Source organism: Rhinoderma darwinii, chromosome 3 (assembly GCF_050947455.1).
Source record: "Rhinoderma darwinii isolate aRhiDar2 chromosome 3, aRhiDar2.hap1, whole genome shotgun sequence".
Classification (NCBI taxonomy): domain Eukaryota; kingdom Metazoa; phylum Chordata; class Amphibia; order Anura; family Rhinodermatidae; genus Rhinoderma; species Rhinoderma darwinii.
Genome location: NC_134689.1, coordinates 254,915,450 through 254,928,465, shown reverse-complemented (window position 1 = coordinate 254,928,465; position 13,016 = coordinate 254,915,450). Strand labels below are relative to the sequence as shown.

At 43.4% G+C, this 13,016-nt stretch overlaps 1 protein-coding gene across 8 annotated transcripts in view; it reads right to left on the bottom strand.

Annotated features, from left to right (window-relative positions):
• Positions 1–13,016, bottom strand: part of SIN3A (SIN3 transcription regulator family member A) — a 63,994-nt gene that overhangs the window by 40,154 nt on the left and 10,824 nt on the right. For 6 of the 8 annotated variants that reach the window (XM_075857780.1, XM_075857782.1, XM_075857787.1 and 3 more), the window contains exons 2-6: positions 4,660–4,871; positions 4,332–4,508; positions 4,064–4,170; positions 3,261–3,540; positions 2,526–2,792 (exon numbers count right to left, since the gene is read on the bottom strand). In XM_075857780.1, the coding sequence (XP_075713895.1) occupies positions 2,526–2,792; positions 3,261–3,540; positions 4,064–4,170; positions 4,332–4,508; positions 4,660–4,839 (1,011 nt within the window). In that variant the 5' untranslated portion in view covers positions 4,840–4,871. The remainder of the gene's footprint in view (positions 1–2,525; positions 2,793–3,260; positions 3,541–4,063; positions 4,171–4,331; positions 4,509–4,659; positions 4,872–13,016) is intronic. The other 2 variants (XM_075857785.1, XM_075857786.1) reach the window with 1 other exon arrangement.

Sequence of the window (13,016 nt, the reverse complement as noted above, 5' to 3'; positions counted from 1 at the left end):
CCCTTAGGCCCCTCCCACCTCCTTCCTCCCCCTCCCAATGATCCAACACTAATCAAAAAGTCAGACACATTAGAGATACCAATAAAGTGTTTTAAAGTGGGGGGTTTTTTTTACACAAAAGGTTTTAACCTCTTCCCGACATCCGCCGTGTATATATATACAGCGGTCGGGAAGGTGTTTACACTAACCGCAGTACAGTTATGTCGCGGTGATGGTGCGGGCTCAGAAGCAGAGCCCGCACCATCACTGCGGGGCTGACAGCTGTATTACACAGCTGGCACTCTCCTGTAACTGCCAGGACCGGAGCTATTCTCCGATCTGGCCGATTAACCCCTGAGATGCTGTGCTCAATAGAGCGCGCAGCATCAAAGGGGTTTTTACCCGACCGGCAACCCAATAACGCAATCACTGGGATGCTATGGCAACCGGAGGCCAAATAATGGCCTCCGTGTTTGCCCTGTGTGGAAGCTGGTGAGGACTCGGCTCCGGCGGGTCTTCATAGGCTTGCCGTCAGTGAATAACTGACAGCTCTAATACACTGCATTACGTATGTAGTACAGTGTATTAGAGTAGCGATCAGGGCATCAGGCCTTCAAGTCCCCCAGTGGGACAAGTAAAAAATAAAAAACTGCCTTTTATCCCACAAGTCTTTTATTAGAAAAAAACTACAAAAAAACTACACATAATTGGTATCGCCGTGTCCGTAACGACCCAAACTATAAGACCATTATGTATTATCCCGCATGGTGAACGCCATCAAAAATAATCTTTGTTTTTAGGTCACATCTCCTCCCAAAAAAAAAGTATAAAAAAAGAGATCAAAATGTCAAATTTACTCAAAAATAGTACCAATAAAAAAATCACAACCCGTCCTGCAAAAAAAGAATCCCTGACACAGCTGTGTCCACGCAAAAAGAATAAAAGTTATGGGTCTTAGAATATGGCGACACAGAAAACAAATTATTATTATTATTTTTTTTTTTTAAAGTGCTTTTATTGTGCAAAAGCTGCAATACATAAAAAAAACGAAATTAATTTGGTATCACCGTAATTGTATCGAATAAAGAATAAACAACATGTAAATTATCGCGCACGGTGAATGCCGAAAAAAAAACCTATAAACTATTGCAGATTTGCTTGTTTTTGGTAATTTCCTATTCTAAAAAATGAAATAAAAAGTGATCAAAAAGTTGTGTGTCCCAAAATGGTAGCAATAAAATCTACAGCCCGTCTCGCAAAAAATGAGCCCGCACACTGCTCCACCAACCGAAAAATAAAAAAAGTTATCCCACCAGTAATGCGGTGATGAAAAAAACATCCCGATGTGCAGGCCGGAGGGGAACATTCCTGTGAAAATCACAATTTACTGCAATACATTAGTATATTACTTTAGATCGCTGATTCAAGTCCCCTAGGGGGACCAAAAAAAGGTGTTTAAAAAAAATAAAATAAAAAAACACCTTTTCCCATTTTTCCTCTAAAGTAATGTAAAAAAATAAATTGGTATCGCTGCATCCGTAAAACTCTGAACTAATACAATACAGCGTTATTTATATGGTGAACGCCGTAAAAATATAAAAACACCAAAATCACTGTTTTTTGGTCACCTTATCTCGCAAAAATTGTTAAAAAAAGTGATCAAAAAGTTTTACGCACCAAAGAATGATACCAATAAAAAAACTACATCTCGTCCCACAAAAAATAAAGCTCTCACACCGCCCAATCCACAGAAAAATTTTAAAAAGTTATGGCTCTCAGAATGTGGTGAAACAAAACAAATTGTTTTTTGTTTTTTTTAAACTACAGGGTTTTTTGTTTTTTTTAAAGTAATACAATAAAAAAAAAACCTATGTAGATTTGGTATCACCATAATCGTATTGAGCCGCAGAATAGAGTGAAGTTGTTTTTACCGCACAGTGAAAGCCTTAAAAAATAACAAAATAAAAAAAAATGTAGGAATCAGTTTTTCACAATTTCTGTCTGCAATGAATTTTTTTTTCGTTTCATATATGGTACTTTAAATGGTGCCATTATAAACTACAACTCCTCCTGCAAATAAGCCCTCACACCGCTCCATTGACAAAAAATAAAATTAAAATAAAAATTATGGCTCTTGGAACGCGGGGAGTGAAAAACGAAAGAATGAAAAATGGCTCGGCCATTAAGGGGTTAAAGCTGGGCCACCTTTACCAGGACCCTCAGGAACAAATAGGGAGTCTGACTACCGGAAGGACGTTGTAGCTGCATTGTAGACTCAAAGGGCTCTAACGACATCCAAGCAATGTAAAGCACGTTCTCGCGAATTAGGAGGTTTAGGACAACACGAAGGATGGTCAACATCCTCATTATGATGGAAGGAGGAAACCACCTCAGGATGGCAGGATGGCAACTGCTATACCAATTATGTTGTACATTATATATAGATGAATAGATCTCTATTTTCTATCTTCTCTACCATGTAATAATTTGAAAAAAATATGCAACTAAATTTTTGAGAAGAGAAAAATCAAGCAGCACATTCTAACCTGGTATGTGTGCAGGATCTCGAGGAAGGCTTTGTAAATGTCAGGCTGGCCCTGGAAGCGATTCTTAATTTTGTTCACATAGTTAATGGCATGGTTGAACTCCACTGGCTGGTTATTTTGCATGGTTGGGGTAGCTGCAGTAGCTGTAGGGGTGGCATGTGCCAGCGGTCCTGGTGTGTGTGGCTGCGCTGGTGGAGAACGAGGAGATGGGTACTGAATAGGTGTGCTCTGCTGATTTGTTGGTGTATGTGCCTGCGATGGCACCGGCTGGGAATAAAAAGAATTATAAATGTGAAATATTATAAAGGTGCAAAATTAAAATATAGAAAATTATACAAAACAGTAGACTATAGAAAACAACAACCAAAATAATTAAAATATTTGCATTTTGCCAACTTGAACCACAGGCTACACGCATGGTCATATAAAATCATTCATTCTCTAAGATAGGATGCTTTATATTCCAAAGGGCACGATCATTTCAACTAACTTTTAAAATGTCAGAAATTTGGATCCGGGTGAAGTCTTTAATCTCACTTGTATCGCTGGAGAGAGTTTAGTTTATTTTCAGAACACAGAACAGGATTATCTGGGACTCCAAGTCTCAGCATTCATGAACTATTCCCCTATCTCCCCTCCCCGCCTTTATTTGAATTTTTCCCATAAATGTTAAATTGGCGTTAAAAAAAAACACAAAAACACCTGTCAGATGATGAGGTCACATATTAGGCTTACCTTACTAATTTTTGCTGGGGCTGGCGGAGGAGTTGGGTGCACTGGTGGAGGGGCAGTCTGGGTGGACGGTTGCGAAGGTGGAGGAACCGGTGGGACGGGGGGTTGAAGACCATGGGTTGTAATCTGGTGGACCTGTCCAGGTGTAGTGACATTTACCAAGTCATTTGTTTGCACCTCTATTTTATAGCCAGGTGGTAAAAACGTGTTAAATCCCATTATGAGGTCCGGATGGCCTTTGAAAAGCTGGGAAACCCGACTGATGACCCCTGGAGTGTCAATACTGGGAAGAATGTAACAAAACAAAAGAAATTATGTACACAGTTTTTAACATTCTCTTAAAAAAGTAAGTAAGCGGTCAAGCCTAGGTTTTCTATATCCATTTTACAGCTGCCATACGTGTTCAATATGAAGACAGCATCTTACAACTTAAGCAGATTTACTATTCAATATGGTATTTCAGAGGCTCAGTTACTAGAACATGTCTAGTGGAAGGTTTGTGGTTAAAGCGATACCTTTAATTGGCTAACTGGAAGGATAAGGAGTGCAAGTTTTCTGAACATTTCCTCGTCACAAAACAAAAACCTTCCATAAGTTAATAGCCAACACTGCACGTCACTCTACAGCAACAACTTTTCTGACATGACACACCAAGGCCCCATTTCTGATGCCAGTAAGTTACATTTATGCCTGTGTAGCAGTAAGATGATGGTTATACTACACCGGCTGTATTCGCTAAAGCAGCAGAATAAATATGTGTAAAGTAGGCAGGAATGAGGGGAAAATGACACAGCTCCTCCATTTACCTCTGAGATTTGAACTCCTTCATAATGTCAAGGAAATCATTGTAGACCTGGGGCTGACTGCCAAACTGCAGCTTAACCTGATCCAGGTAAGAAAGTGCATCTTCCACCTGAAAGAAAATGATGATTGTTATTTCATCAGTAATCTGTCTTTTTTCAGTTCTATCACATGCAACAGTGGGAGTTCAGCTTAAATGCAGCAAATAAATGTTACAAAATGAAGAAAACAAACGGAAGTAGTGGACTAAATCACTTTTTTTACTCCTTATACCTTAAGTCTCTGGAACTGCTGACCCTGGGCAGGTGCCGCTGGTGGCGTTGAATGTGCATGACTCTGAACCCCTGGACCTCCATGGCCTGGCACGGCGTTGCTGTGATGATGAGCCCCGTGTACTGCTGCCATAGCTGCTTGTCCATGACTGCCAGAACTTTGAGGCACTGTTGAAACCTGAGAGGAAATATATATATATATATTAAAATCAGGGTAAACCACACTTAAACCCAACCGATTATCGTGTAAGGTCCCCAGAGCATTATGTAATGTTTCCAACATCGATCATTCAAAAAAAGAAATCCCATAGTTTATCCAAATCTTTTACCTGATATCCAGGTGTCACAGAGTACTGAATGCCCGCAGCGGGCTGCATGGCATCAGACTGTGATTCATAGGCAGGAGGGGCTGGAGCAAGGACACGGTGCTGATGGGCAAATGGTTCAGTGATTCGCCGTGGCTGGGGTGGGTAGGGTGCTGGCTCTGGGTCATCCAGTCTCCGCTTCATCCTGAAAACATAGTCGGGTGCCAGTGATGTACCTACAAATAGGTAGGAGTCATTTTTATCAGAGTCCAACGATAAAGGTTAAAGCCCAATTCAACTCAAAACTTGACAAATCAGATGTGATAGCTGTTAAAGAGACCCTTCACCTCCCCATACATGTGCAGCATGTAATGGGGGGGGAGGGCTGCACAAACCCTGGGGCACTTTCCATTTTTTTTTTCTACCTCCCTCCGTTATTTAGATATCGGTGCCGTTATATTTGGCGCTTGACATTTAAATAACCCCCTGAACAGTCAACGGGGCGTGTTTTTTGCTAAGCGTGTGAACATACCCTTAAAAGTATATGGGGCCTTTACTGTGCCTCCCCCGATGCCTTTCATGCAGGAGAGATATAGCTATATGGTAATAAGGCTTAGCAAGTAGAAAATCATGTCATCCTTGGGTTCACACAGATTTTTTTTTGCAGGCAGAAAAAAAAATGCCTCCACCTCCCATTGAAATCAATGGGAGGCATTTTCGGCCATTATTTTGGCGCGTTTTCCGACGCGGTTTCCTCGTCAAAAAAGTCTCAAAAACCCCGGTGTGAACTGGCCCAAAGGAAACGTTTCTATGGGTCTGTTTTTTTTTTAAAAAAACAATTGAATAGAGACAATGTTATTACATTATTACATTGATTGCCACCTTATGGGGGAGTTCACACTGAGCTTTTTGACGCTGAAACCACGCCGCAAAACGCGCCCAAAAAATGGCCGAAAATGCCTCCTATTGATTTCAATGGGACGCAGAGGCGGTTTTTCCCCGCGGGTGGAAAAACTGGCTCGCGGGAAAAAGAAGGGATAAGCCCTATCTTCGGGCGATTACGCCTCTGACCTCCCATTGACATCAATTGGAGGCAGAGAAAGCGCATTTCGCTGCGTTTTATGCCTGCGGCGCTCAATGGCCGTGGGCGAAAAACGCAGTGAAAATCAGCGTGCAGGCAGAGGAAAATCTGCCTCAAAAGTCCAAACAGAATTTTGAGGCAGAATTTCCTCCTGCAAAAAACTCAGTGTGAACCCAGCCTATAAGACTATGTTCACACAGAGTATTTTGCAGGAGGAATATCTGCCTCAAAATTCCGTTTGGAAGTTTGAGGCAGATTTTCCTCTCCCTGCACGCCGATTTTCGCAGAGTTTTTCGCCCGCGGCCATTGAGCGCCGCGGGCATAAAACACCGCGAAATACGCTTTCTCTGCCTCCCATTGAAGTCAATGGGAGGTCAGAGGCGGAAGCGCCCGAAGATAGGGGTTGTCGCTTATTCCCGCGAGGCAGTTTTACTGCTCGCGGGAAAAAGACGCCAACGCCTCCCATTGAAATCAAAAAACTCGGCAAAATACTCCGTGTGAACATACCCTTAAAGGCTTCTTCACACACACTTTTTGTGCAGCTTAAGTTATTTAGGAAAAACATTTTTTGCGTGTTTTACACATTGCAAATCAGGTGATCCTAAGATCATGTGATGCAAAGACATATACACTTGCGGTTTTCTTAGTTTTATTTTAAGAGGCAAAAAAAATTATGACGGTCTAATGGAGAAAAACACCACTAAATGCTGGGGGAAAAAACACCCAAGCCAGCATTGCAGTAAGAAAACAAAACACGACTGACCCCCCAAAAAAAGGCTGTGTGAAGGCACCCTATGGAATACTGTTCCCAAAGCCTGTACTACCTACCAACATATTCGTGTCAATGACATGGAATAGCCCCAAGTGGATAACCTGAGAGTTCTGCTGGTTTTACAGAAAAGTAGAATCTTTGTTCATCTGGAAATACCTCCCACCAAGGGAAAAAGTACAATCCAAAATAAAGTGGATCCCAACACACTGTCCAAAAGAACATCTTTTTAAAATAATGTGCACATTCAGAGAGAGATGCTTGCGCATTTCAAACCATAGAGCCAGTGACCTGTCCGACGCACAAAAGAATGTTTAAAAATAAAAAAGTAGAGGTTTTTCATTTGAAAACAAAACTTTTTTTGGGCACCATTTTCCTGGGGTCTGGCTGAGTTTACCACTTTTGTTCCAAGTTTCAAGGAATTCAGACACGTGGCAACTACTAGTGGTGAGCGGAGCTGATCACCTCATTGTTTATATTGGAGATAATACAGTGAAAACTTACATTGCAAAGAACCACTTAGGTCGGGTTCCCATTTAGTGTAAACGCTGCTAAATTTCCGCAACGGAATTCTGTGCGGAAATTCCGCAACATTTGCAGTAGCAGCAAAGTGGGTGTTTTTGTTGGTTTTCCCCCCATTGAATTCAAAGTGGATGCAAAACCTGCAACAGAAAGCCAAGTGTTGCGACTTTTGCAGCGGAATCGCAGTGATTATGCCGCAAAAATCGCAACTCTGAAAAAAAAAAAAAGAAACATTCTTACCCAGAACACTCTCCTCCTTCCTGCAGTCCAGCCTCCTGGGATGACGATTCATTCCTTGTGACCGCAGCAGCCAATCACAGGCTGCAGCGTCATCATAGGAGGCCGCACTACGCGCAGAGAAGAGGGATGGGGTAAGTATGAACGGCTTTTTTTTTTCACAGCGCTGCTTTCCACAATGGAAATTCCATTCGATGTGGTGCATTTTTTTAGACGGATAGAGCTTAGGGTGCTATTACATGTTCGCCCGACTCGTGTTAAACTTACGCGGTTTACCGCTAATTGCAATAAGGCACCTGCCGCTTAAAAAAACACTGAAATAATAGGCGCAGCATAACATTTTGGGCTCGTCCACATGCTCCGAAATTGCCGCGTTTGCCCGAAATCCGCATAGTTTTCCTGGCTATAAAAAAGTCAGTGTCTCTTATACTGAGAAAATATGGAAACTAGAGAACGGAGAGAAGTCTGCTTGCGTATGTATATCTATATGATGCTTACATATTATCCAGATACAAGTCCCTGGTAGGATACACAGCTAGAAGACCACTGCCATATATACTTTAGATATTTGGGCAGATTTACTATTCATCATGTGCCACAATTCTATCTCAAACGGAGCCAAAAACCTGGAGCACATGCCGTGCGCCACATTTATGAACGGTTTTAGACACTTTTTATGGCTCACTAGACAAGTGGGTGTGGCTTAGCAGAAACAGGGGTGCGGTTTAGAGAAAGAGGCGGGGATTCGAATGTGACAAATTGCGCCAAAACACTTCCCAGTTGTCCATTCCAAAGCTCATTTGCATAAATATAAAATAGCTCATAACTTGGCCAAAAATGAAAATTTTTCAAAAAAAAACAAAAAACGTTACTGTTCTCTACATTGCAGCGCTGATCACATGCAATAGGAGATAGGGATGCGAGAATCTGGTGACAGAGCCTCTTTAAAAGGTAGGTCCCTGAGGTGCACTGAACACATGATTACCTGTCTTAAAGCAAATGGCAAAAATTCCTTTTAACAAACTGAAAACACCTGCTGGATGAGAAATCCACACTGAAGACCAGCAGCCATCTTTGCCCCTTTGGCTATGCGAGAGAAAGTGCTCATGGTGTATATTAATATGCACCACCGGAATGTTGGGTATGTTCAAATATTCACGTTGGTTATGCCTATGGTAAATCCCGAATATTCAAAAGATTCCGCGACTGACACCAATTTCTGCGGCGGATCTGCTTGCGCTGTTTTTTTTTTATTTATTTTTTTCGGTGTATGTGAATGAGGTGACAAAATCGATGCTGAAATCTTCAACATGTGAACATAGCCTAAAGTGAGAAGACATATGGCAATATGCCAATTTCAGACCAGAACTCTCATAGCCTGGCATGTATATATTGGAAAAGGAAAAGACCTGTTGAAGTGGTCAAAAAAAAGCTTAGCATGAGGGAGGAATGATGTTCCATACAGGTGTCGGAGAAAGCCGGCTGACAACCGCTGTAATGGCATTACATATTGCATGTCACTCAGCTTCATTAGGTGGCACACACAGAACCAGAGAAGTGCCTCAGAGTATAAAAAGGACATTTAAAACAGTGAACTAATACCCGAAAAGCATTTGAAATTATTCTAAGGCCTCATTCACACGGCGGTATTTCCCGGACCGACCACAGTTCAGTCAGGCTCCTAGGATCATAGTGTGGAAATAATGTCCCGCATTAAAAACATGATTCCAGTACGGGACAGTATTCCCACGGGGAGGCAGGGACTCCTAGCATCATACATAACTACAATGCAAGGAGGCCGGCTCCCGGAACTGTGGCCGGTCCGGGAAATATGACGGACACACGGTCTGTATATCACGGACCGAACACGGCCGTCTCAATAAGGCCGAATAGTTTACAGACAAGAACGTGAAGAAATAAAGCAAGCAGTGTGCAATGGCAAAAAAATATTAAAACATGAAATGCAACGGTGGGCAATGCAGTCAGAGATTTGTGGGTGTGGCATGAACTGGCACAGAAACACCAGCACCAATTCAAAGTTTTCTTAAACACAGCAGCTGTGGCAGCGAAATAGTGCAATGCCCTGCACATTATAGCACATCAGTGAGGCTTCTTGTGTCACAACAACTGATGGTTAGAGTCCATTATGGCTCCAACCTACCGATCTGCAGACGACCCATCATTAGCATATAGTTTCCCTTAGGCCTTATACACACGGACGTGTCCGTTTTGCACACGCAAAAAAAACGCTGCGTTTTGAGCGCGCAAAAGGTTCCGTGTGTCATCCGCATATGGTGCGCGGCTGCGTGATTTTCGCATCGTGATGACACTGGTTTTCTGTTTAAAAACAGAAAAGCACGAGGTGCTTTTCGGTTTTCATTCATAGTTTTTACTACTGTAGCGCGCATCACACGTGTGGCACCCGTTAGTGCTTCCGTGTGCTGAGCGTGACTTGCATGCACCCATTGACTTCAATGGGTGCGTGCAGCACGAAACACGGGCAAATATAGGACATGTCAGGAGTTTCACGCAGCGCACATACGCTGCGTGAAATTCACTGATAGTCTGACCGGCCCCATTCACTAACATAGGACCGTGCGACGCGCGTAGCACAGACGTATATCACGTTCGTGTGAATAAGGCCTTAGAAGCATGTAACTTTTTTTTCCAGTTTGATTCCATATGAATCCAGACAAAAAAAACAAAAACAACTCCTTATTTAATTGTATTGCGCCTGTGAGTATGAACGCTGAAGGTGTATAAGAATGAACCCTTTTAACATAGCTGCTTCCGTTCAGATGAGCTGATACATTGCCACCCTCTACCCATGCCCTGCTTATGGTAAGGGAGTTACAAAGTTTAAAAACAAATAAGGTGGTGACCATTCTAATCCGTAGGAAACTCCAAGGGTAAGGGTTCCCAGGCTGCTTAGCCCTTCTGGTAGGTCACCATGCTGAAAAAAAAACATTTTAAAATTGACCTATTGAGGTTCATGCCGTTTAATAACATGGACCAGTACCCAGATTGTGACAATGTTTTGGAGCAAAGAGAACTACAAAAAAGACACTTAACCCTTAGGCCTCATTCACACGACAGGGTTTCCCGGCCGTTCATAAATCGGCCGGCACCCGGCTGCATTAGGAATAATAGACCCCTAATGGGGCTATTCACACGACCCGGCCGTCAAAAAATAGGACATGCTCTATTTTCGGCCGGCTACCCGGCCGCCCGGCTCCCATAGAAGTCTTTGGGGCCGGGTAATACACGGCCATCACCGGGATGTGTCCCGAGTGATGGCCAGGTTTTCCGTGGCTTGCGCTCTATCTCCTCCTCCTCCTCACAGCGCAGAGTGCATGTGAGGAGGAGGAGTTGATGCCATTCGGACGAATGGCTACGCTGTACACTGTGTTGCAGGGCCGGGGTGTACAGCAGGTGGAAGGGAGCGCTGCGCTGCGCTGGCTCCCTTCCCCTGCTTGTTAAAAGCGCCCTGGCCCGGCGACACCTTCCATGGCACCGCTAGCAGCTGCTGCTGCTGCTACTACTGTAGCGACGCCACTACAGCAGAGCAGGGAGGTATCTCCCTGCTCTGCTATGTGCTAGCCCCACTTTAGCTCCTTGAAGGAGCGGAATCCCCGTGTTTTCGGGGATTCCGCTCCTGGATAGAGCGCTTGTTGTCTCTGTCCATATCTGGGCAGTGACATCAGGGGAAACTCCTGAAGCGGAATCCCCGAACACATGGGGATTCCCCTTCAGGAGTTGCCGCTGATGTCACTGTCCAGATCTGCCCAGCCCGGAACGGATGCAAAACTTATGCAAACCGGCCGGGAAAAATGGCCGATTTTACCGGCCGACACTCGGGCTCGGGCGGGACCCGGTCGTGTGAATCCCGCCTTAGTGTCCAGCCTATTTTAGGCCTTAATATCCAAGCAAGTTTTTTTTGTTGCATTTTAAAGAGCTATAACTTTTTTATTTTTACATCGACATGGCTGTATGAGGACTTTTTTGCGGGATTAGTTGTATTTTTTAAATACTTTGTTTTTTTGAATAGCTGTTATTTCAATTTTTTTTTGGGGGGGGGGGGGGTTAGAAAAAAAACAAAAACAATTCTGCCATTGCTCTAAGCGTTTTACATTTACGCCGTTCACCGTGCGCGGTAAATAACATTTTACCTTTATTCTTTGTGTCGGTATGATTACATATGGGGTATCGTTGTAAAGGGGTTTTTTTTATGTTTTTTGCACAATAAAACCACTTGGAACTAAAATGATTTGTTTTTGCATCGTCGCTTTCCAAGAGCCATAACTTTATTTTTCCGTCAATGTAGTGATATGAGGGCTTGTTTTTTGCAGGACGAGACGTAGTTTACATTAGTGTTTTTTGGGGTACATGGGACCTATTGATTAACTTTTATTAGTACTTTTTTGGGGGGCAATGGAAAAAAAATAGCAATTCCGCCTTCGTTTTTAGAGTTTTTGTTCTCTTTTTAACAGTGTTCACCTTGCGCTTCAAATTACATGTTAACTTTATTGTTTGGGTCATTACGATCATGGCGATACAATATATGTGTACTTTTATTTTACACTTTAACTAAATAAAACCACTTTTTCATTGGAAAAAATGTTTTTTTACTTTAATCATTATGAATAATTTTTACTTAACATTGATTATTTTTTTCAGTCCCACTAGGGAACTTCACTATGCAATATTTTGATCGCTGATATATTGCTTTGGTGTACTTAGTATACCAAAGCACGATTGCTTGTCAGCGTAAAACTGACAATCTCATAGGCCATGCACGGCCTAAGAGGCATATAGCAAGGGCATGCCTGGGGGCCTTTGATAGGCCCCCGGCCGCCATGGCACCCCATCGGAGGCCCGCGATTGCATTAATGGGTGAGAGAGGGCGCGCCCTGCCTCTGTAATCAAATTAAATGCCTCGATCGATAGTGACCGCAGAATTTAACGGGTTTCGATGCCGTGAACCCTGAAACGGTTCGATACCGTTATTTCATGTATTTCGGTACGAAGCTATGCGGCCACACAGCTTAGCATTGTAACACATGAATGTAGTTAAAGTGGGGCTGTGGCTGTGTAATACAGTCATAGTCCTCCTGACAAGGGCACACGCGGTCAACACGATTTGATGCGACCAGCGCTGCACTAATGAGCACCGGCAGTGAAGACAGAACATGGCGGGCGCACTACATAACACCTCCATATTCTGTTTTTAACGCCTGTGCCGCCACTCAGAGCAGCGCCAGCCGCATCACCTAATGATGATCGTGCGCGCGCACTTATCAGGAGCGGGGCAATGCCTATATTAGGCTCTGTTCACTTCTGCGTTGGGGTCCCGTTCTGACATTCCATCGGAGGTTCCCGTCAAAACGGGACCCTGAGGTTTCCATTTCCATTGATTTCAATGGTGACGGAGCAGGTGCCCGTAGTTTTAGTTTGTCTCTTTTGTGCACCGGATCCATCGTTTTGCCGAAAGCAATAGCGTTGACTACTAGAAACCTCTCATATCTCCACCATTATTCCCCTGAATGAAGCGATCAAAGCTGACCACAGCATTCAAGGGGTAAATGAGAAGGGCGATGCCCTTTGGATCGCGTCACAAGGAATCCCTGACATACAATCGAGGTACATAACATATATGGGCAGACAGACCAGGGTCCGTTAAAGGACCCCAGGGCTGTCTGACCACACTTCCTGTTAGGGCATACTGAGGTATGTCCTAACAACTGCCTGTGCACTATCCGTATATAGATATAT